This window comes from Sphaeramia orbicularis, chromosome 6 (assembly GCF_902148855.1).
Source record: "Sphaeramia orbicularis chromosome 6, fSphaOr1.1, whole genome shotgun sequence".
Taxonomy (NCBI): domain Eukaryota; kingdom Metazoa; phylum Chordata; class Actinopteri; order Kurtiformes; family Apogonidae; genus Sphaeramia; species Sphaeramia orbicularis.
Window position 1 is genome coordinate 52,897,997 of NC_043962.1, and position 20,928 is coordinate 52,918,924.

The 20,928-nt window shown below is 37.6% G+C and overlaps 1 protein-coding gene across 1 annotated transcript in view; it reads left to right on the forward strand.

Annotated features, from left to right (window-relative positions):
• LOC115421436 (solute carrier family 23 member 1) overlaps nt 1-20,928 on the forward strand; it is a 106,430-nt gene that overhangs the window by 19,808 nt on the left and 65,694 nt on the right. Inside the window, exon 2 of the mRNA XM_030137326.1 lies at nt 20,626-20,778. Within this exon, the coding sequence (XP_029993186.1) occupies nt 20,626-20,778 (153 nt within the window). The remainder of the gene's footprint in view (nt 1-20,625; nt 20,779-20,928) is intronic.

Sequence of the window (20,928 nt, forward strand, 5' to 3'; positions counted from 1 at the left end):
GATAAACAGATTTCTTGTGTTATAAAGACCAGCTTATTTCAGCTGCATTTTTTTTAGATAAGGTGAGGCCGTACCTCCCTATGAACCAATTCAAGCATGTTGTCCGTATGCTTCTCACATCTCCACTAGATTACTTCAAGTCACTGTATTATGACCTGGACCAGTCTTCTATCCACTGGCTGCAGATGGCCCAGAATGCAGTGGTTCTTACTGGAACCAGAAATTGGGACCACGTCACCCCCATACTGGCTTCCCCTCACTGGCATCCTGTCATTTACAGGATCAAGTTAAAGATTGTATTTTATGTTTTAAAGCTACTAAACTAAAGACTAAAGGTGACAGAGCCTTTTTTGTGGCAGGTCCAAGGCTCTGGAACACTCTACGCCAGGGGTGTCAAACTCATTTTAGTTCAGGGGCCACATTCAGCTAAATTTGATCTGAAGTGGGCCGGACCAGTAAAATAATATCTTAATATGTAAATAAGGTCAACTCCAAACTTTTATCTGTTCTAGAGCGAAAAAAGTAAATTTACATTATGAAAAGGTTTACATCTACAAACTATCCTTTCAAAAGATGTGAATAACATGAACAAACTAAAAAAATAAGTATAATTTTAACAATATTATGCCTCAGTTTAACATTTACACATGTACATCATAACTTACAGATCACAGTGGATCTACAAATACACAAAATATTTAGTAACAGTCAGAATCTTGTTAAAATTGTACTTATTTCTCTTAAGAGATTTTAGGTTGTTCATATTTCTTCAGGTTATTCACATTTTTTGTGAAATTATACTTGGTTTTAGTGTAAATACATGATAATATTTACATTTACAAAGATAAACATTTGGAGTTGTCATTAATAATATGTTATTATGATAGTATTTTACTGGTCCTGCCCACTTTAGATTGAATTGGTCTGAATGTGGAACCTGAACTGAAAGGACTGTTAATATCTTAGTGTAATTTTTGCATTTCACAAATTCATCCCAAGGGCCGGACTGGACCCTTTGGTGGGCCAGATTTGGCCCCCAGACCACATGTTTGAAAGCTGTCCTCTACGCCAACAAATCACATGTGCGCAGTCTATTGAGCACTTTATACCTCTTTTAAAGATGCACCTGTCTGCACTGGCTTTTAGTACAAGTGTGTGACTTGTATTTGTTTTGTCTTCTGGTTGTGTTTTAGATCCTTATCCTGTTATTGTGTACCTGTTTGGATCAGTTTTAGAATATCTTATATTTATTCTTATTTTTACTAGTTTTAACATATCTTGTGTTTTTATCCACATCTTTGTACAGAACTTTGGGCACATTTGGATGTTTTAAATGTGCTATAGAAATAAACTTGACCTTGACCTAAAATGGGAAAAACTGAAGGCCCTGGTCTAGAATGGAGGCGGTGGAGAACAAGGTGGTTGTGATGATCAAGAGGCACAATGAGAGGTAGGGTGGAACTTTTCAATGAATAGCATGCAACAGAGGGTCTCAGCACATGCACTGATTAGATTATAAGGAGGAAGAGGGAGGCAGGAAGATGGTGCAGAGGCTGGACCAGAGAGAAATGTGAAGAACAATGTTTAGTCTCATCATTGAACTACAGTAAACCTGAATAAAATAAGTTTATGTTAAGTGTGGACACGAGTAAAAGGATTTAATTACATTCCACCATGGCTACAGCAGGATTATTATAGAACCTCAAAGTTTCATAACTTAATAAATGAATTGTGATAAAAAAATAAAAAAAAAAAGCTATGAATACAGATAGACTTCACCTATATTGTAATATTTTACATTAATTGTTAACATTGTCTTGCTTTTTGTGCTGATTGTGTCATTCCATTTGGTTTTCAACCTTTAAAGATGTGCAACCATTTTAATGTGAGTTCCAAATGATTTTTTTCTTTACATCCAAACTTTCTTAAATGGTCTATCACCATTTACTATAATATTTTTCAGGTGTATTTTTTTCCACTTTATTTATACATAAAGTAAGAACAAGAATGAAAAATATGTGCAAAATAAGCTGTGGGGTGACTGTGGAAGAGTCTGGAGCAAGACATTAAGTGAAGTACAAATATAAATATATTTAAAAGGAGGTACAAAAATTATTTCTAAATAGGTATATGGAAGATGAGGGATACCAATAGTATTGTCCCAAATATCATTTGTGATTTCTTGGAATTAAGATTTTCGGGCATATATAATTCCATTTCATTTGTTTTCTTTATCTTATTGTTATTATTATTATTATTATTATTATTATTATTATTATTATTATTATTATTATTAATAATAATAATAATAATAATAATAATAATAATAATAATAATAATTATTATTATTATTGTTATTATTATTATTATTATTATTATTATTATTATTTTTTAATTATTACTATTTATTTATTTATTTATTTATTTATTTTTGTGGTTTGTTTGCTTATCAGTCATTTATATACCAGTACTTATATTTTACTGGTTGATTTTTGTTTTTATTTCACTGTCTACATGTTTGAAATAAAGATTTCATTCATTCATTCATTTAAGATAGAGTAATAATAATTTCAGAGATCTTTATATTTGTGAATGGACAAAAGCGAAGACAAATGTGAAGTCTAGGTGGACTGGGGTTGTGGGTGTGAAATTATGGTGTGGACCTGATGAGGCATTTAAGTTATTCAATCCTTTGACAAAGTTTATAAAAATGCCTTAAGTTTAAAATTATTTAGGAATATTGAATTGAGGTGGTAGATATGTTTTTGCTGTTGTTGATTTTTTTTTCTGCATATGGTGTGAATGTTCGATGCTGTACACATTTAATTTAATGTAAGCAGTGTATCAGGTGAAAAGGATAGGCAAAAAAAATAAGCTTTTGCTTCTACCCTATTCCGTTTTGGGATTTTGTGTTTATTGTGATTGTTGTGCAAAGTGCAATGTACAAACCAAACCAAAAATGAATTAATGCATTCATTATTTCATTACTGATTATGTATATTTTCATAAAAACTTAAAAAGTTTTAAGCTTTTATGAACATGACAAACACAGTCATTTATTGTACTATGTGGTTCTTAGTGGTAAACATAGACTACGTCCATGGCTCAGATGGTAAAGCGGGTCGTCCAATCACTGAAGGGTTGGCGGTTCGAATCCTGCTCTGTCCATGTGCTGTTGTGTCCTTGGGCAAGACACTTCACCCCCTTGCCTCCAGTGCTGCTACTCACACTGGTGTAGGAATGTGTGTGAATGTTCGGTGGTGGTCGGAGGGGCCATAGGCGCAGATTGGCAGCCGCGCTTCCGTCAGTCTGCCCCAGGGCAGCTGTGGCTACAGATGTAGTTTACCGCCACCAGAGGGAGGATGTGAGAGTGAATGAATAATGGATCCACTGTGTGCACTTTGAGTATGCGTTCATAGAAAAGCGCTATATAAATCAAATCCATCATTATTATTTCATTTGGTGCCATGATCTTTGACCTTGAGTGACCTTGAAAGGTCAAACGAATGTCAATTCATGTCTTTAAATATGCCGTTAGACTACAAGACCCTTGGTCCTATTTTTTAATATTAGGAACTAGAAATACAGCATATAGACTCTTTAAACAGTAATTTAAAGCAGTTGCTCATATATATGATGTCTATTTCCATATAAGTCATCCTGCCTCGACCTCCTTGCTGTAGAACTGCTTTTGACCTCCCAATGTGCCTCTTAACAAAACCTGCAACAGAACTCTCTCCTAAGGATGTTTAACATGTTTCAAAAGATTTAATGTTAATCCTGTTTTCCCTTTCTCTCTTTCCTTCTCAAACACTGCCATATTTGTTGCACCTCGTCCTCGTGACGTCCTCTCGAGTTTCACTACAACACGCCCTGCCCCTCTCACCTTCAAACACCATCCTGAAAACCACAGAATCGGCTTCGCTCACACTTCAAACATACGCATCCTCAGGAGAGTACGTAGAAGCCTCCTGGAAACTGATCCATCCCATGTGGGCTGCGTTAAGAGGAGGCTGACCTCTTTGCATTCGACTATAGCAGGTCACATGGGGCGTCCTGTAATAGGCTTAATGCATAACAAAAACACACAATCCTGCTGCTTTTTACACCGTTTATGGTGCAGAATATGGAGGTGATACTTTAAATACTGGTGTTTTAGCTGGAACTCATCCAAACATACTTGATTTACGCATATAGAATTACCTATCTGCTTATCTACCTACCTACCGCACTAAACATATTGTAATATCCCCACACTTCAAACAGACTCATCCTCCAGAGTGTTTGTACAATCCCACAGGAAACTGATCTGTCCCAAGCGGCCTGTTCGAGGAGGGAGCTGACCTCTTTACATTTGAAGACAGCCCCTGGTCTTACATTTCAGGTGGCCCTTAAGGATCTCTTGTTGTTAATAGATGTTGGTCTAAGTCACGCTCACATCAGCTGTCGGCAGCTCCCAAAGGAAGTCAAAGGAAATCCCATAAAAGAGCTGGAAAAAAACAGGCCGCTTGACAGTTCAGACTTACACATAGCTCAACAGATAAAAAAAAAAAAAAAGGCAGGCGATTCTTTCATTCTATTTCTTTTTAAACTATGGATATAACTTTGGTTAATATTTCATGTTCAGGTTGTTTTATTCCTGTGGTTATTGTATTGTGTTGAGAAAACTGATCTTAAAATGGAAAGCTCCAAATTCAGAGGTGGCTGAAATGAAGTAGAAGATAAAAAATACTCCAACAGACAAAGGAAATCTATTCATATAGCAATAACACAGATAACTGAGTGGAAAAACTAAATGGTGATCTTTATGTTGGCTCCAGAATTTCTTATTTTCCTTCCCATCCACATCCCCTCAGATGCCAACAATAAATCCCAATCACCCAAACAGTGCTTAACATTGCATCTGACCCCAGTTGCCACCTCCTGACTCTGCCCCCGGTCATAGACATTGATCACTGGCATGTAAACCATCGGCAGGTCACCAAGTGTTTACTCAAATGTATTTATTTAGAGGTTTTTAAGTAACTTAGTTAACAGTGGTTAGTTATTAATCTCATTAATTCTTAATGAAGCATGATTTTTGACTGCTTAGGGTGATACTTCATTGGCATTTCATTCATCCATGAATTCATCATAAATCTTTGATTCTCTAATCACCACAGGCTACTGACAGATTACCGCTTTGGAATTACAGGCAAGGCTCACCACTATCATTCCCTCTCAGTCTCCAGTTCACCATAAAACTACTGTAAATCCTCTGCTGTCTGTCTAAATATTAGAATCATATCAACCCAAAAGATCATATGATATGATATGATATGACATGATAAAGACAGCCTAAAGTCCTGTACCCTCCACCTAAACCCTACACAAACCCTAAGGGAAAACCCACACATGGGATAAAATCTGTGCCTTTGTATATTTTAACAAAAGAAATGTTAAAACCAAGACGTGTTTGAAAGGTGTGAATTTATTTCAGCACTTTACTGTGAACATGATGAACTTGACAATACTTCTCAATTTAAGTGATAAATGTCTTGTCCTGATACAGAGTCAAAGTAACCTATATAGTTTTAAAAAAAGAAATGAACATTTTATGAAAGGTATGCAAATGATGAAAATCAAACATCAATCTTTTTATGGATTTAAATGACATGAGATTAGAGCTACATTTGTGTCATTCCTGTCTGTTTAAACCTGCAAACCTGGATAAACCTGCAGCTGAAGTCATATCCTTGGTGCTTTTATTTTCAGTTTTACAAATCTCTAAGACTGGTGTATCACCAGATCATACCAAATTCATTTTAGGGATTTGTGTAAGTATGCCTGTTTTATTAAGCAAATATTCATAGAACAGTTGTAAAAAAAAAAAATCTTTTGGGTGGAGTAGTCAAGTACAGCAATCAAGCTAACTACAGTTAAGATTTGTTCTTTATTACATCCCATCTCTGTACAGAGTATTAGATATAAAGTTAACTATTTTAATATCCATCCATCCATCCATCCATCCATCCACTTTCTGAAGTACTTATTCCTCATGTGGGTTGCGAGGGTGCTGGAGCTGATTTTCAGGTGAAGGTGGGGTACATCCTGGACCTGTCATCGGTTCATCATAAGACTGACATGTACAGACAAACAACTATTCACTCTCACATTCACACCTATGGGCAATGTAGAGTGACCCATCAACTTTTTAACCCCTGAGACATTATTTCAACAAAATGAGCTGCTTGGAATTTGTGTCTTTTTCAGTGTCATAAAAGCTGCTGTGAGTTTGTGCTTGTGTTCCTTTTCTTCAGTGGTCTTGCTTTACTGTGTGTTTTAGGGTCAAAGCAGGGTCAAATAACCAGCGGTGGGTAGTAACACGTTACATTTACTCCATTACATTTACTTTAGTTACCTTTTACATAAATTGTACTTTTAAGAGTACTTTTAATATGACATACTTTTTACTTTCACTCGAGTACATTTATGAAGGAGAAACGTTACTTCTACTCCATTACAATGGCATACATTCCGCTTGTTACTTATATTTTTGGTCGTTTGTTAAACCACGAACCATTTGTTTTGTTTTGTTTTGCTAGAAAGAGTTCCACTAGAACCTCACATGACTGTGTTTCACCAATCAAACATAGCTGTGGCTACATTTCACGTAGCACTAACTATGTTTGACTCCATACCACCAATCAGATGTAGCCAGGCAGTCACATGACAGCTTAGTTCCGGTTTCACACAAGAGCAGAGTGAGCACACCGGAGCACAAACACAGGAGTGGACGTCAGCAATGGATGAAAGAATAGCTTGTGATTCGGATTTAGATGAAACAGAAGACGCAGAACACCCCTCAGGGCCGGCTTGTGGCATAGGCCACATAGGCGTGTGCCTCGGGTGCCAACCGTTGGAGGGGGCGCCACTGGTAGGCAAAAAAATAAAATAAAATAATAGTAATGATAATTATAGTAAATAAAGAAATACTGGTACTGATAGCGTGATAATTTCTCATTAACTGTCTTAATTCTTTCCCCGCTATTGACGAGATATTCCATCAATTGCTTCCCAACGCTTCCCTGCCAATGACAAGATTTTCCGTCAATCCGTGTTTTCACTGTTATACTGTAGTTGGAGTTGTTGCGGATCATGTGAATTACTTTCCTTAGTCCAAAAACAAACAATTAAGCAGCTTTTCCAGAAAAATGAAGGACGGGGTGTAACGTTTTTGCACTGGAATCACCGTATCCCATGGCAACGCATACAGTGCCAGTCACTCTGAATGAGGAAATGCCAACTGTGCAGGAACCGCACACAGTTTCAAAAGCCTTAAAGATGATTATGGAGACAGAGTCTGACAATTCATTCATTCATTCATTCATTCATTATCCACCACTTATCCGGGGCCGGGTCGCGGGGGCAACAGTCTTAGGAGGGATGCTCAGACTTCCCTCTCCCCAGACACCTCCTCCAGCTCTTCCGGGGGGATCCCGAGGCATTCCCAGGCCAGCCGAGGGTCATAGTCTCTCCAACGTGACCTAGGTCTTCCCTGAGGCCTCCTCCCGGTGGGACATGCCCGGAACACCTCCCCAGGGAGGCATCCAGGAGGCATCTGAAACAGATGCCCGAGCCACCTCAGCTGGCCCCTCTCGATGTGGAGGAGCAGTGGCTCTACTCTGAGCTCCTCCCTGGTGACTGAGCTCCTCACCCTATCCCTAAAGGCGGCCATACACTGTGCGATTATTTCGATCGTTGCATGCAGCTCCATCTCAAACTGTGCGAATCAGTCGTACAGTCAGGCTCACGATTCATGTTCTCACACTGCACGGACCGACGCTCGTATGCGACCGTACTGCTCACACCGTAGGACCATACACCACAGGACGCACGACACGTTTGAGTGTTGTATCCAGAAATACAACGTTAAAATACCAAGGAATCCGTAAAAGTGCATAGACGATTGTGCATTGGCGTGAGTCACGAAATGGTAATGCTAAACAAAAACCAACGAGCTGCTTTGGTAATATGTGCCATTATCTGCGGGGAATCAAAAAAGAAGAAAAGACAACGATGTGTTTGGTGCAGGCATTGGTTGGCCAGACGTGGACAGTATGGGCTGTCAATCCTACAGCAAAGAGAACAAGAGGTAAGCTGCAACAGCCAAACTGCACTAGGACAATAGCCAGCTACTGTTAGCTTGTACGCTACTGTACGCGTCTGTGTTCGCGCATGCACAGTGTGAGAATTTGAGGCACATCAGTTCGTGGCACTGCTTTGACAGTACGATACACTTACGAGGAGCGAGCAGGATTTCAAACAGCTCCGTTTTCCTTGCGAACACACGATTGCTGGTCGTGAGGTGCTAATCGCTTCTCTTTACCCCATGTACACTGCACGAAGCACGACACACGATTAGAGGCACATCGGGCCCGATCCCAGAAAGAGTCGCACGAGTGAGAAATCGTCTCTAAACTCGCACAGTGTAAGGCCGCCTTAAGGGTGCGCCCAGCCACCCAACAGAGGAAACTCATTTCGACTGCTTGTATCCGGGATCTTATCCTTTCGGTCATGACCCGACAATTCAATATATGAAGAATCTTTTAGAGACAGTGACACAGAAATAGAAGGTGAGAGAGACGGACACGGACCACGGGAAACATGGAGCGGCGAGGGTCTGACATGGAGATGGGGGGGCACGGAACAACACAGAGACAATGACAGACAGGAGGAAGAGAAAAGAGACATTTATAGTGGACATTCAAGGAGAAGACAGACAACCAGACGTGGGACAAGACAAAGGACACCTAGTCTGCATCTGTTAGATGTTTTTTCATTAAGTACTTTTTTACTTTTTCTTGAGTAATTATTTGGATGACTACTTTTTACTTGTACTTGAGTAATATTTTTCCAAAGTAACAGTACTTTTACTTGAGTATAATTTTTGGCTCTTCAACCCACCTCTGCAAATAACAGAAAAAGACAAAGACAGGAATTGCAGTTTGGCAGGTTTTGACTAAATAAGGCACTCAGAATGTACATCAGTAATAGATTTAGGATGTTGAACATGAACGGTGCACTGGAACACACTGAACAACAAGTATTTAAAGTTTGGCCCAGTAATTTTTTGGGGGGGCTCTTCTTTTCTACATCAGTCCAGCTGCTTTTTGACACATGGTTGAGCTACAAAAAGCAGTTACATGGTAAAAGTCTGTAAAAACATAGTAAAAACAAAAAAAAACAAAAACAGAAAATCACAACAACATTGCAAACAACAGTAAAATAAAAAACGACAAGGAAAATGGCATAAAAAAGCCCAAATTCTCTATTTTTATAGACACTATATTCACTGCTCTGTGGTTTGAACATGTTCAGATGTCTATGGAAAGTACAAAGGTCTATTCTGTCAGCACTTTTTGAAAGCGAACAGTTGAATTTTTAGGAATATTTAAAACACATCATACATATGGAATGAGCACCACAGACACTTAAAGGGTTAAAAAGTTACGATGCAGAGGAAGGATGGAGGAAGCCGTAGTACCTGGAGAGAACCCAGGCACACACAGGGAGAATATGTCCAAGCAAAAACAAATATCATTATTAAATGTAATTAAAATATATTGGCCATTAAAGTCGAACATTCCTAAAGCATGGATTAAATAGAAATCCAGCTCATACAAACTCCACAGAAGTAAAAGAGAGATTAGTGTGAAGCTGTTGGTTAAACAAAATTTAACCAATAATAAAAGGAAAGAAAGAAAGAAAGAAAGAAAGAAAGAAAGCTTTTTACAAAATGCAGTTTTTCAATGTAAGCCCTTTTATAATCACCAACACTGATTAGTAACTGATTGAATTACATATTTTTATGAACGATTATATCTCAAACAATTAGATTTATGTTATAAAAAATATTCTGACATATGTTCAGTTCAGCAACATAAAATGAAGTCTTGAGAAAAACAATTTTTCAGACATGACTTATTACCTCCGCCAAGGAGGTTATGTTTTTGCCAGGGTTTGTTTGTTTGTCTGTCTGTCTGTTTGTTTGTCTGTCTGTCCGTTAGTGTGCAACATAACTCAACAAGTTATGGACAGATTTGGATGAAATTTTCAGGGTTTGTTGGAAATGGGGTAAGGAAGAAATGATTAAATTTTGGTGTTGATCGGGGGTGGGGGGGGCCCACGGGGGGGGGCACTGATCGTTAGTGTGCAACATAACTCAGGTCAGGTCTGCGCTCTCCGAGTGCTTCTAGTTTATGATTTGACCATTGATTTACATTTACTTTGCAGTTGAATTATGTAATAATATCCCTTGTCACTAGTTACTCTCCAAAGCTGTTATGTAATATTAGTTATAGTATCCAGGAAAATAATTTGGTGGCTTTGTTCTGCTTTGACTATGTGTGGAATGTGATTTATTGGTGTTTTGCTTAATTTACAATGGAAGTTGAGACTGCAACAACTAGAAACGCATCCACTCATGATCTTTTAGGTTGCATGTGTTTTATTGTTGAATTTAATAGATGATAGATGCACTGAATGTGTTGGATGTGCTCCAGGACACAGCTCCACCTGCATCACTAACAAAACTTTTGAAACGGTGAAACGTTTCAGATACCACTAACTTGTCCTGGACTGTTTACTCAGCTTTGACCCACAACTCACTGACCCTCACCCTCCTCCACCCTCCTCCCGTTGTGTCCCACCCATTCTGTTTCTTTAACATCTTAACCACCTCCAGTGAAAAACAAACCTATCTGCGTCACACATCAGCTGCTGGAATTATGGGTCTCCCTCCTCTCCAACAGTCAGACTTCACCAGTGAAACCACCACCCAAACAGCTCTCATCATTGACCCCTCGTTGCTCCCGCCCAACCCCCTCTTCACTCTTACTTCACGTCTGGTTGTAGGTATTTTTCACTGGTCTTTAAACAGCTAAAGCTTCATCCCTTCTGACACACGAAGACCAGAACTAATTAAGACATAGATTAAACCTATTGAACTGTACACAAAATAGTTCAGTGTCATAGTTTGGAAATAAAAATTACCAAGTGCTGAAGATAGAAGAAAAACTGTTGCACTTACTCTTTATTTTTAGACAGGCCATGAGCTATTGTGAAAGCACTTTGTCCATCGTCATCTTCGTCGTTGTCTTCGTTGTTGTCGTTGTCTTTGTTCTCATAATAATTTCTTCACACATCTTCTCCGACAAAACCACTGGTCAGATTCATTTCAAATTTTATATGTAGCTTCCTTTGAACAGTATCTACAAAGTTTGTTCACTGTTTTGAGAAATTTAGATTTTTTAATTTTTGATGAAATTTTGAAATATTTGTCTTTACTTATAATGGTCCATATTTTCATGGCTTATAACATGGAAATGGTTAGAGATAATATCGTTACAATTGAGCACTGATAGGAAGTCATTTAATTTGTTAAGTTATCCTCTATTGAAAGTGCCACCCACTTCTATTGGAAGATTGATGTCCTGCATGAAGACCACAGGACATTCTCGCATATTCAAGTTGTTATTGGTTCTTGATAGAGCATGCCAGTGAGCTACCGGGCCATTAGTCCTATTATTATTTTTTGGTAGTGATACAAATGGACTCTGCATAAATGTATGATGTATATTGATGTATATGATATACATATTTTTAATTTTGTTATATTGTTACCGCCAGTGTTTTAACCTATTTTTTATCATGGTGTGTGCTGCAGACCTCTTGGCCAGGTCGCCCTTGTAAAGAGATCTCGATCTCAATGGGATTGGGGTCTGGTTAAATAAAGGTTAAATTTAAAAGATAATAATAATAATAATAATAATAATAATAATAATAATAATAATAATAATAATAATAATAATAATAATATATGACAGTTTTTGAAAGTCAGAAAATGAGACTAATTGTTCTTCAATATTTCACCGAAACAGGATTCTTTAAAAAGTTTGCAAAACACATGGTTTGTGCACAGGTTTTGCACATTACCTGCATCATACCTCCATCTTTCTGTGTCATCAAGCAAAAATAACAATTTTATTTATGAGATAAATGGCTAATCAACACTAACGAAGATATTTTGGAGAAATTTGTTCACTACATTTGTGCTTCTATTTCACATCACAGTAGAATTAGTAGTGTTAGTAGGAGCAGCAAGTTAATTTGGACCCCCTTGATTAGACAGGCAAAAAAGGTAAAATGTCTTAAAAAAAAACAAAAAAAACAAAACTTAAAATAAAATTTTTAAAATTTCATAAAAATTTGTGGACAATCGCTGAAGTAATTTTTTTTTCTTGCCATATGGACAGTAACATTTTTAAAACTAGAAGCACTCGGAGAGCGCAGACCTCTGCCAAGGCACATCAGTGGTCCCCCGACCCACGATCACCACCAAAATTTAATCATTTGTTCCTTGTGCCAGTATCAACATTTCCTGAAATTTTCATCCAAATCCTTCCATAACTTTTTGAGTTATCTTGCACACAAACAGACAGACAGACAGACAAACCAGCGCCGACAAAAACATAACCTCCATGGTGGAGGTAATGAAGGACAGTGGATGAAACTGTTGTGAAAAATATCAGTGTGGACAGGACACTAGTATTCCTTTTTTTTCCCATGTCACACTAGTTGCTTTTCCATTGGACATATGCGCAAAACTTTATTGATATTTACTAAATGTCGAAAAAATAGAAGTGGGTAAAGTCAGTTTTCCATTAAATCACAAATGCAATGATTTGTTAATTTTTTATCGCGAGATGACACGAGAAGTCATTCCATAAACATGGTGACGAACACAAATATCATGCTGATTTACAGATATATTCCTTATTATAATATATTACGCCTCTGTTCCATCCTAAATTAAAAAATGATCCTGGTGTGTCCACACATACCACGCCATGTTTCTTTTAAAAGTCTTCTTCGCTTCTTGTAACATCCTTTTTTTATAAAAATGTATGTGACTATTTATGAGTTGCGAAAAAAAAAGTCTTTTCATTACAGTTCTGTGTGATTTACCATTTGCACTACGCCCGAAAAACCACCTCTTGTCAGCGCAAAAACTTTTAATTGATTAGGTAAGTTTTTATGCACAAGTTATATTCGCGCAATTTGAGGGTCAATGGAAAAGCAACTACAGATGAGTATTTTAACTTCTGTAGGTGTTAAACTGCCTAATTTGTCTTTGGACTTTGGAAAAAATGGAATAGAAGCCAAAACAGTCAGTGCAACATCAGGACGCACCTCATCCATCCAGAGGACCACATTTGATTCCAAGTCTTCCTCCACCTTTGTCAGATGCCACTTTATACCATCAATGTGTTTTATAGTGACAAAGAAAAATGTCCTTTCTAGAAAAAAAAATTTCCAAGCATGCAGAAGAAATACAAGTAAGACCTAAGGTTTTATGGCTCTTTTGGGATTTTTAAATGTGAATTAAGTTGAGCTTAGCAGAGGTTAATGACTCTGCTTGTCTGACATGAACGGAGAGGGAGTTAAGTTATTAAGTCTGTGATTTGATGGTTCTCCTCACAGTTTATGTTTATATCACCCTGGTGGAAATGGGGTCTCTAGCACAGCTGGCGCCACGTTCCAGACATTTGAGAGGTGGTTAAAGTCAGACATGAACGTGCAGAGGTCCAGACCCCAGGAAAACCTCCCTTGCTTGTTAACCCTGGCTAAATCAATGTACAGACTAAAGCACTTTTTCAATACTGTGAACAGCTGCGTAGGAAACTCCTGTGTGTTGTTTCTCTAGATTTAGCTTCAGGTAAAAATTTATTTGTAGTTTTGACATTCACAAACAGGAAACCATGCATTCCCACTGAAAACAACATAAAGCAGTTACAGGCAAATGGGATTTTATTGTGGATGAAACTTCCGAAGTGCATTCTGTTGACTCTCCTTGTGAGATTTGATTCAGGGCTTAGTTCTCCCTGAATACAGAAGCCTGTTTCTTACACTAAGATGGAGATAAAATGATAAAATAATGACAAGCGCCAATGAAAACTAGCTGATATGAGCCAGTATGGAGCCAAATTTGGGCCAAAACTTTAGTAATTTTTTTTAATATAAATAAAATTAAACACTGAAGCTCTAAGATGTATTCAGCATTAAAATGACAGTAGGTTTTAGCAATTTCTTTTAATCTAGCTATTTCTGATTTAAAACAGAATTTAAAAAAAAAATTGCCTACATATTGATTTGTATTTTTATCAGTCCCAGATGGTGAAATTATTTTTTGGTGGGGCACAGTATGCAAGTCAGTTTTCTGATCCACTATAACTACATATCACCACTAGGATACACCAAAGCACATGCAACACTATTTTAAAACATTAATTGATATCAGAATTAAAATACACAGTACGTGTTTTCAGTTATTTATTTTTTACATGTAACTTTCACTTGTCTATCCTTCAAACATGTTAATTTTTCCATGACTCTATTGTTAAAGTCAGGCATGTCCCTGACAAGTGTCTTTTCCACTGATAATATGGCCAGTGCATTTAGACCAGGGGTGAAGGTAGGTTGCATGGCTTTAAATAAGATGGAAGCTTGCCTAATGGTTGAATGTTGTTGTTACAAATGTTGCTGTTACAACTGGTTTCAGTACTTTTTGTTTGTTAGGTTTTTATTATGTGCTGAATTAACTGTTATTATTGTCACAAATTCTAGTGATTTCTCAGTTATATTGCAGACTAGCACGTTGCCCCTGTGGGGATCCACAGGTTCTAGATGTGGTCGTTTTTATGCTGTTGTGTATTCATTCATGCTGTACCGCATTTGTCCAGCAGTCACCGCCAAAGTGTTCTGGGCATAGCCACGTGATTGTAAGACTGTTGTATTCCAAAATTACTAATATCTCCCCAAATATTGGTCCTATCAACTTGCTGTTTTCACTACTGTCTTCCTTGAAAAAAAAATCCATAAGTATGCCAAACTTCAGCAGTCAGCTCTTGCCAGATTTTGTGTGATTCCCAAGACACAGGCATGCACAGAGGCCACTTTGCTTTTATAATATAGATGAGACCTTCAACGTTATATTTTTATTTTATTTAATGTGAGGTTCATTGTGGTTATAATAATTCTATAAAAGGTGAGAAAATTGATTCAAATTATGGATCATGATTCTACTTCAAAAGATCATCATATAATATTAAATCCAGTATAGCTGCCTTTTCTGTTTGTTGTTTTCTCCTCTCCATGTAAGCTAACATAAAACAAAATAAAAATCCTGCTTTAAAACAAACCTGTTCTGAAGACAGTAAGAGTAGTGGAAGCAAAAAGTCATGAACATTAAAGTACAGAAATCTCAGGTTGAGCGTTCACTCATAGTATTTTTATAGTGTACTACTTGTACTTTTACAGAAGGAAAAGAAATGAATCTGCTACCGCAAATGACATAAAAAAAAAAAAAGTAACAGATAGCGTGAAAACTATGGTTAATCATCGGTGATACCAGTGTGATTATTTAGTGCACAGATGCATCACAGCTATAAATTGTCAGCCTGTCCCAGGGCAGCTGTGGCTACAAATGTAGTTCACCGCCACCAGAGTGTGAATGTGAGAGTGAACGAATTATGGGTTAATAATGTAAAGTGCTTTGGGTGTCTAGAAAAGCGCTATATAAATCCAAATCCAATCCATTATTGTTATAAATTCACTTCGTATTTTTGATCCTTTTCATTCATATAAACACCATTTTTGCTGAAGTATGAACATTAGTTTCACTACTACACAGTATTGTACTGTAAGATAAGATAAGATAAGATAAGATAAGATAAGATAAGATAAGATAAGATAAGATAAGACTTCATTGATCCCACCATGGGAAAATTTCACAGTTGGCAGCAGCAAGTTACAAAAATAAAGTGCAGGGATGTCAGGCTGAAAATATACAGTTGAAACATCAGAAAAAGAAAAGAGAAAAAGAAATCTGTTATTTCTATAAATATTTATATAAATTTTGATTTAAAATAATATATACATATTTACAATATAGATCCAGTAATATAAACGAGGGGACTTCAAAAAGTTTGTGGAAAAAGAACACAGCTTTGATATGGTTTAAACTCATTGACCCTCAGTTTTTCGCAGATGGACTTAAAGGCTGGTATCACTGCTTGCAGAAGTGTACTGACCTAGATGGAGCATATGTTGAATAAATAAACATCATAAATTAAACTGTCCTTTGTCCATGAACTTTTTGAAGCCCCCTCATACATATTTTCAATATAGATGCAATACACTGATAGATGACATACATGGATGCGGTTTTCTTCTTGTACTTCAGATTCAATAGGTCAAACCACTGGTCATTAGATCCATGTCTTACAGTGAGGCTGCAATAAATGTCTAAGACCTGAAATCTCACAGTCTTAAGACTAATTTAACCTTATTCCTCAAGTTGAAACCTGGAGGTGTTAAACAGTCTGAGAGGAAGCATTGAACAAATATCAGATCGGACAGTAAGCCTATTAACCAGTTTCATTCGGTCGACCAAATCTTGGCTCCTGCACTTAAACCCTTTTGAGACGATTGTGTCTCTGACACCACCATCTTGCAAAAACTGTCATTCTGTAACTTCTGAGCCATTTGCGGTATTGACAAAATTCAAACAGTATCTGAGAGCAGAGACTGGGAGCTTCTGATTGCTTTATATGATGTTACGGTAGAGGTCTGCATTGCTGAAAATGTTTGAACTCATGTAAAATAGTTGAACATTTATTTATGCAATCTCCAAAAATTTTGTTATGCCTATTTTCAGTTGTTTTTCATAATAAATATTATAAATATTAGTTTAAAAATTCAAGTCTGTTTTTTTTTGTTTTTGTTTTTGTTTTTTTTAACTTAACACACTGTTTTAAGCATTTGTTGTGACCTACTTCATTTGGTCCGTTTAAAATGGAATTTGTTTCCCCAGAAAGTCCAGACTTTTTTTTAGGTGTGAATAGAAACATGCAAACCCTGATTCGAACCAAAAAAGTGGACCGAGACCACGTAGAAGAGGTGGTCTCGGCCCATTTCCAAATGGACTCTGGGCTGGTTCACTTCTGGTGTAAATATTACCAGCCAAAACAAACCAAAGAACCATGTGCCTTTTTGTGCTTGATGAGCCACTGTAGCCGTGAGCAGCACACCTTCGCCAATGCAGAATGACACAAAAAACACTGACAAACTGGCTCCGAATGAGCTGTTCTTGACAGTTAACATTCATTCATGCATTCATTTTCTGAACCCACTTTATCCTCAAGGGTCACCAGGGGTCACTGGCACCTATCCCAGCTACTTATGGGCAAAGGCAGGGTACACCCTGGACATGTTGCCAGTTCATTGCAGGGCTGACAGTTACCATGATTTTTGTAAATTTGTAGCTGTAAAAATCGAAAACATATTCCAAAAACCAGACTGATCTCATGAAATTATGTTGTATATCATGCCAGTTCTTGCATTTGGCATGCTATACGTATGCATTTTCATTCTTTTGCATGTTATTCAATGCCATTTGCTCGCCTGTCAATATACACCAAGATCTCTGATTTACAAATCCGTAACTGCTAACCCTAAGCCTAACCCTAACCCTAAACCTGACCCCTAATCCTAACCGCTAATCTTGCTAACCACTAATCATGCTAATTACTAAGTTCTAACCCTAAACTTAACCCCTAACCCCAACAGCTAATCGCGTATTATTTTATGCAGCATGAACATATGTGCAGAAAGCTTATAATGTGTAGAGATAACGCACCACTTTTATCTGTACACAATTCATGATTTCACATTGCCAAAAACAATAACTGTACAAAGGACCTCCATGTTTGCTTTCATCAACACCTGTCATTTCTGATTCACCCCGCCTCAACTTTTCTGTCCAATGCCAGCACAGTTCATCACATGCATGCCTCTGTTTATAAATTTTGGTCCATTGGCAAAAAGTGCAATGAGAACGCGATCCAACCTAAACAAAAAAAATAAAGTCCACATTCGATCCAAACCAAATAAGCAGACCAAAGGACTTTCCAGGTGTGAATACTCCCTAAAACATCAGTAACAGGTTTAGACTATCCACCACCGCCTTTTTCTTTTTGTTCTTTATAGAGGTTCACATTATTATTATTATTATTTTTTTTTTTTTAGCTCTGAGCAGTCTGTCAACAGCACTATTATACATTTTACCCGATCATCTCCAATATAGTATATAGGCTGGAAAAGTGAACCACAGTAACGCCAGTGGAAACCCACATTGAGACCTGATGTTACCTCACTCAGACCTTAATCCTGCTTCGTGGTAGCCCCTGGGGTCTGTATCACCAAGTCGGATTAGTAAGGTTTTGTTGCAGGTTTAACCCTGTGTTATAAAGACCGTATCACAGAACAGGATTAAAGGGTGAGTGAGGCCAAGTCAGGGTAAGATGTGGGTTTGTTCACATGCAGGTTTTCAAGGAGGATCGGTGGTCTGCCTTTGTAAACTGAAAACAAAACAAGAATAATGGGATGATAGCCAGCATCATTGTGTTAACACTTCATGAAATAGTCATTGTTTGACTTTTTCAAGCTGGGTAAAGGAAGCAGATTTGTTGAACTTACTCTATGATACTATAGATCAGGGCTCTTCAGCTACAATAGCAAGAGGTCCACTAAGTCAGCCCTCCTCTCAAACTGAGGTCCAAACAAGGACAAATGCCAGTTTAAGCTTTTTGCCAGATTAAAGCACTGATCAATTTTATCGAACAGAATATATTCTTAGTTTTACAGCAACATGTCTTGGTTTGACATTTAACTAATCCTTAACACCAGGCATCTTGTTTTGAACAAGCCTGCCTTGTCCTGTAGTCAGTGCAATAGATAGATAGATAGATAGATAGATAGATAGATAGATAGATAGATAGATAGAGGCAAAAGCATACTAGATACAATTACCTATTGACAAAGTAGTACTACGTTGATATACTAGTGGAAAATCTTTATTAAGTTTTGTAATTTCCTAATTACATTACTCATAGATGGACAGAAAAGACAGATATTAAGGTTTAGACCTACTACCTCATCTGCTTGTAAAGTGGCGTTGTGGATTTAGCATATGCTTGGCAATTTGGCACCGCAGTTCGTGACCAACGCCCCTTAGATTTTTAATTTTTGCAAAAAATTGAATTAATTGGGAGGGAAATCCAAAAGGTCAGTTCAAGGGTTTATCTGATAGTATCTGAGAAGAGATTAAGTGGTTTTCTACATTAAGTTAGCATTTTCTAAACTGTTTCATAATGGAGACAGAAAGGAAAACCTTATTTTTCTACAATATGCCCATTAAAAGATAATTTTGCAGGTGAAGAAAATCAATCTCCCAATGGAAGTGGGACCACAGGACTCTAACATAGAGGAAGACCCTGACAACCTTGCACATTCAAGTTGTTACTGAGTCTTGATAGAACATATTGGTGGGCTACAGGGTAATTGGTCCCATTTTCTTTTTTTTAAATGCAACTGCTGCAAGCCATTTGTATTAAAGGACATAAACTTCACTTTGGTTAGTTGAAATGTTATTTTCATGCATTTAAATACCTCTGAACACACATGCCAGACATAATATGTAGTAGATGGGGCAATACAATATTAACTCTCTCTCTTTTCAGCTACAAATGTGGTTCTTGTACTTCAGAGCATTAAAACCAAACTATATCATGATGGCAAAGCCTCTTGTTATGTTTTAATGTATGACATTTGTCAATAAGCATGTCCCAACACAGCATCATTCATCTTAACTGACTGAAAAACACTAACCAGACAGTGAGTACATCATATTACACCTGGGGCGCCGAAAAGGGGGGGTAAACATGACAAATTCATGGGCCCCAGCATTTGTGGGGGGCCCATAGAGCAATGGAGTGGGTCCAGCGGATACAGGGTAGAAGTTGTGAAAATTTTGTGTAAGATCCACTGTATAAGACACGCATAGAAGTTGGGAATCAGAAGCTGAAAGCACGTTAAGTTTCAGTGTTGTTTTCAAGCTAGTGTAAGTAACGTTATGTATGGACCGCACATCCACATACATACAACCCCCCCAACCCTGCTTCGACAGATCGACAAGATACCGAATTTTAAGAAAGGGTCCACAACGTTTACCTTTCATGGGGCCCACAATTGGTAGCTGTTCCCCTGTATTACACCATCAATCAGTGTGTTTTAACAAACTGCATTTAATTTACACTGAAAACATCACATTTAAAGGTTGTAAATGTTCTATTGGAGGACCACCAGAGCAGTTCAGTTGAGTTTAAACAACTTCATCAGCTGCGTTTTCATCTGGATGGATTTGTGGTCCATAACTCAGGTTTATTCTATCGAAAACACTGAGTATTTCTGTCCCTTATTTGAACTGAAGTAAACTAACTGCTCTAGTTTGTAGCAAAGATAAAAGTCTTTCCCTAAACGGCCACAAAGTACAATAGAAAACAAAACCATAAAGGATCCTTTGGCTTCATGAGTGAGTTTCAGGTATATTTGTGTTTTCAGAGAATTTAGAGCTCAGAGTTTGTATGGAATTCAAACCAGACTAAAAAAGAAAATATTGACTTTTATCAGATGCTGCCTGGAGTAATGATGATTTGTTTGCCCTCGTTTTTTTTCTTCCACTAGGGTAAAGACAGTGATGAACAGCCACAGCTGACAGTCGACACTGAAGAGGTGCACACTGAAGCCCTGCAGGAGTCTGATGATAAAGGTGTAGATCTGGTTTACTCCCTCAATGACAGGCCACCATGGTACCTCTGCATTCTGCTTGGCTTCCAGGTAAATTACTTTCACAACGAGTTTGATCATTGTAGAAGTCATCTTACATCAATCAGCCTTCATAAATAGGGCAGGCAGACATTTCCAACGCTGCTTTGATGGGTTTTTAGCGCTTAGACCAGCCTGCTGACCTGTTAAAAACATATATAC